Source organism: Phaethon lepturus, unplaced genomic scaffold (genome assembly GCF_000687285.1).
Source record: "Phaethon lepturus isolate BGI_N335 unplaced genomic scaffold, ASM68728v1 scaffold11996, whole genome shotgun sequence".
Lineage (NCBI taxonomy): Eukaryota > Metazoa > Chordata > Aves > Phaethontiformes > Phaethontidae > Phaethon > Phaethon lepturus.
In genome coordinates this window covers 1-4,839 of record NW_010546993.1, presented here as the reverse complement: position 1 = coordinate 4,839, position 4,839 = coordinate 1, and the positions used below count along the sequence as shown (strand labels likewise).

The 4,839-nt window shown below is 42.0% G+C and overlaps 1 protein-coding gene across 1 annotated transcript in view; it reads right to left on the bottom strand.

Moving 5' to 3' along the window:
• WDR5 (WD repeat domain 5) overlaps nucleotides 1-3,794 on the bottom strand; it is a 13,941-nt gene extending 10,147 nt beyond the window's left edge. The window contains exons 1-4 of the mRNA XM_010289496.1: nucleotides 3,604-3,794; nucleotides 2,607-2,715; nucleotides 1,178-1,251; nucleotides 145-234 (exon numbers count right to left, since the gene is read on the bottom strand). Of these exons, the coding sequence (XP_010287798.1) occupies nucleotides 145-234; nucleotides 1,178-1,251; nucleotides 2,607-2,715; nucleotides 3,604-3,684 (354 nt within the window). The 5' untranslated portion in view covers nucleotides 3,685-3,794. The remainder of the gene's footprint in view (nucleotides 1-144; nucleotides 235-1,177; nucleotides 1,252-2,606; nucleotides 2,716-3,603) is intronic.
• Between the last annotated feature and the right edge of the window lie 1,045 nt (nucleotides 3,795-4,839).

The following is a 4,839-nucleotide window of genomic DNA, read 5'->3' as shown; positions in this document are numbered from 1 at the left end:
GAAAGAGTGAGTATTACACAAAGAAGAGCCAGTGCTTAAAAGTCTCCTTCTCTCATCATAGCACATCAAGGCTAACTCTCAGAAGAACATAAGTTAAGATGCCAATGCTGGGGAGAAAGAAGGTAAGTAAGTTTCTGCCCTTACCGAGCTTACATCCCATATTTTGAGAGTTTTATCATCGGAGGCAGAGACAAGAAGGTTGGAATCTGATGACCAAGCAACATCAGAGATACCCTAAAACAAAGGAAAACAGCTTCTCAGCTCTGTTTGTTCACTGACACAGGAAAATGGAAAACACAGACTATGTGTTAAATTCACAGCTGAAGCTTGAAAGAAAATTCAGCACTGAGAGCTGGGAATTCATTGATTTGACTGGATTAAGATAAGAGCTTCTTTGACACTTGTTCATTTCAAGCTGAGCCATATACTCCAGAAACATCAATGGCTTGTTCACATAGCTCTTACTGTGGCCACTAACATCCTTTCTTGGAATTCATAAACACTATGCTATATAAACTAATCTGGATAAGTAACTTCTCTTCATGACAAATGGCTTGCTTTTTGCTGTCTGAGTCTCTAAAGGCTGGAGAAGAACAAGATTCTACCGGTTTTTCTTTTGGTCAATCTTCATTTTTGCTTATGAAACTTCAGCATGTAAGAAACTTTAGAAAACACCACCAAAGGGTTTGGGAGTTTGTGTTTCTTTAGAACTTTGCAGAATGAGTAAGTGTTGTGTTTATGTAGGCAAACCCACAAGAAAAATTCAATCTCCTTAAAAGGCAAGCCATTCTGCTCCATATACAAAGGAAAGATGGAACAGGGCACAGTTTTAACAGTTTACAGGGATTTTCTCCCAAGAATGCACTGCCCCACATCCGAGGTTGGTGTCCCTGAAATGGAGGGACTCAAGAAAACAGCTAGACAATGTGCATGCAGGTAATCCATTATCAGCCTGCACTTCATCCATATTTCCAGCCTGACCTGGTATTACTTCAGCAATTCCAGTCCCAGGCTGTTGCGCAGGACTGTATAAACAAAGTACAAAATGACACTGAAGAACAAGCCTTCTACACAAGTCAAACTAACCAAGAATGTAAATTTCTGGACGAGGAAAAGAAAGCAAAATTCTTTACAAGTAAATTCATACTTAAGTGCGCAGTAATCTCCTCATACTCACCAGTTTATGACCAGAGATTGTTTTTTCAAACTTGCCATCATATGCTCCCCAAATTTTAATGAGTTTGTCAGCAGCTGGAAAAGAATGGGCCAGTTAAGAGATTAACAGCACCAACAGATACAGCTGTCCTTTCCAGGTAGGAAGAAATATGTTAACTACATCTCTGCAAACACTGGGTAGTTCTCTCTCCCCAAGCAGACTTAAGTGTATAAGGTAGTATGTAATTGGTAAAGAACAGTTTCGTACACGCCAAGCTGCAGCAGCTGAGATTACATAAACTGCCTGGAATGCACAGAGTCTCCAGCCGCTTTAGTTTCTCTGATGACAACTTGGGTTTCTACTTTTGTTTTAGATTGCCAGTGGTAAAAGTAGTGCCATTCCATGAGGAATGCTGAAATGCTTTTGCCGAAAAAGAACAAAAATTACACCACAAGCTGGACTGAATTAATGCCTGCAAAAACCCAAACATATTATCCATGTTAACTAGCAAAATGCACCAGAGAAAAAGGTTGATATTTGCTAGAGGTAGAGGTTGGAAAACCTGGGCAGGGGGGACTTTCATGAGGACCCTTGAACATAAAAATTATTTAAATATAGTACACTGCACTGGTCTTAAACCTATTTGCAGTCAAGCCAAAGACCTAAGTCATTCCCATGCCCACAAGATGTTCGAGCGGCCCTCACCATTTTTAGGTGAGGTTTTAATTGCCCTTTCCTTATACATAGAGAATTGCCCTTTCCTTATACATGGAATGGATCCTCTCTGGATTACTGAGAGTCATATAAACACATTTTTCAAAGGGAAGCTGTCAAGCAATGTTGACTACCAAAAAAAATTTTAGGCAATGCCAAAGCTGACAGGAAGAGGACTTGATCTACCACTTAAGAGACCAAGTAGTGAAACACTATAATAACTTTCTGCACATTTCACTGGGCTAATCAAATGCTCTGACTTATTAAACACCACATGCACACAAGACCGAAGCACCTGGCCACACTCTACAGTCCAGTCTAGTAGCACAAAGCTACCTTATTTCCCAGACCTAAGCTTTTGCTTGCAGATACTGCACACAAAGCCTAATTTAAAAGCTTAAGCTATGTCTTCAGCAATACAGAAAAGCACACGGGTTTCCTTTGCACAGGGAAAGAATCCTGAATTTGGTTTTGCCCATTTGCTCAGTAAAGAAAGCTGAACAGATGAGGACTCTCCAACTTGGCAATGCACAGAAGATCCAGCGTTCAAAGTAACAGAACTTAAAAAGCTTGAAGCAGATTATCTCAAAGACTGACAGCTTTGGTACTGCTCCTTTTAAGAAAAACCATGACGTTACACCCCTCCTCCATCTGACGAAGTATCATGAAAGACAGGCAGTTCTCCAAGGCCCACATTTGCACGTTTTAGCTGAGAGAAAAAGCAAGCAATACTTACAGGAGCTGGCTAGCCACTCTCCATTCGGACTAAATTTTACTGACGAAACTGCCTTTGTATGTCCCGCTAACGTGAACTTTAGAGCATAGTTTGGTTTTACTGGTGCAGGCTGTAAGAAAAATATATATGAATGAGTTGAATAAATTCCAAATGTAGCATCTCAACGACAAGCTCTGCATCAGACTGGGTCAGTACGCAGTAACGGCCTGCATGAACGTTCATCATAATAGAGAATCCAGCATTTACATTTTTTCCCCCCCTCTCCAAATTAAAAAAAACAACAAAACAAACACCCTTGCTGTCTGGGGCCAGGAGAGCTTTACTGTCGCATGCACAACACCAGCTCATCCTTGGTATGAATTTCATCCAAGCCAATAACAAACAGTTGAGAGGAATCCAACAGTCCAACCATAAAGTGCTTGATAGGTCAAGGCAATACTCTTGGTACTGATCTGTGTAGTTCTTTTAAGAGTTTGCAGTTTTCATCCTTATCATGAATTATATCACAGGCCAACTCCTCCATACCTCTAAAATCCCATTTTTTTTCCCCTTTTCACCCTTAGTGAAGGCTTCATGGTTAGACAATAACATGTCCTTTGAGCATCTGCAGGCTTCAAAGAATCTGAATAATGACCGCTTCCCACTTTCCAACTAAAATTCCAGATTTACCAATCCTCCAGTCACCTCTAGGCATTCCAAAGATACAAACCGCTTGCTTCTCTAATGCTCAAAGCGACAAGAAGTATTTCATTAGCAAGAACTTCCACTAAACAACAAAAAAAAACACCCTCTAGCACGACAAAAGAGGCTGTACTCCATTCGCTTTTCCCATAAAATCCTCGGCACATTTTCAGTTCGAGACAACAGCAGAAGCAGAAATGTGATGAAGTTCTTAATCTAGATGAGAATTCAATACTCTCATTCTGGTTTGCCTGTTGAACACGCAGGTAGTTGCCATGTGCATTTACACGGATATTGTTGGGAGCCCCACACACACCTTGCTCTGATTGGTGGAGGAGGAAGGAGTAGATTGTGTTTTGGTGGATTCTGCATCTGGCTTCTTTTCTTCTGTTGCCATGGTTCTGAAGCTGGCAAATGAGACTTACGGTGCTTGAAGGGGAGAATGAATGTGCTGCTTCAAAAGGCAGCTCTTGCCACAGAGAGAACCACACTGAAATGAAAACCTGGAAGAAAAACAAAATATTCTCATTAGCTGTCAAAAAGATTCTCGGCGGCTAGAAGAATGAGACTAGCCTAACTGCAGGTTGCCAGAAGCCAGTATGAAAAGCCATATTCTGTATCTGTTTAGCAACACAGCAGTATTTTAGGCCTTCAGACCTAGTAATGTGCAAGACCAAGAACCCAAGCCATGACCTTTTATCACTTCCTGGAAAGCTTTTTTCCCCACTCTGCTCCATTCCAAATAGTAATAAAGCAGAATAGCTTTTAGGTGTGGCAGGGTTTTCATATCATATTCCCCAAAATACTTCTTAGAAGTACTTAGTACAGAGCAAATACAACAGTTTGTACAAGAGGTGGAAGGAACAGTCCAAGGCCTTTTTTTTCAGATTTATTAAGGTACAGAATACAAGATCATAACGAACACAAAAAGTAACAGGCATTTCCCAAGCTTAAAACCCTCCTTGATTCATTTACTCTCGGAATTCAAGTACTTCCATCTCATACTTCCCTCCTAAATGGTTTCAGCATCAAATCATACCCATACCTGACCGAAACCCAGCCTTGCGTTAGCCTCACCAGACTTGCCTTCTGTAACAAAACCCAATAAAGCGCTGTGCCGGTAACTGGTAATCAGGGCCGATGCCGCAGAGGGAACAATCTCCATTGTGGCTCAGCTACATTTCAGCTTAGGAACAGAACAACCCCCAGCTCACACGGGCAGGATTTGCCTTCAAAGTACGCTCGCAACATCCCACCACCGCTACCGTTCTTTTTGCCGGCTGCAGCCGATTTGGGAGCAATCAGCATTTGCTCTTCCAGCGACTTACTGGGGTTTTAAGCATCTCCTTGGAAGGGGAAGGGAAGGCGCAGAGCGAAGCGCTACCCGTCTCCTGTCTGCTTTAATAAACCCTCTCCACAGCGTGGATAAATCACCGGTGGCAACAATAAGAAATTAAAGTTTTCTAATGCAGATCAGATTCTTTTCATCTGGAACTAATCTGGGCACTTTGGCGAGCACGCATCCTGCCGCCAGCGCTCAGCCCCGCCTGCA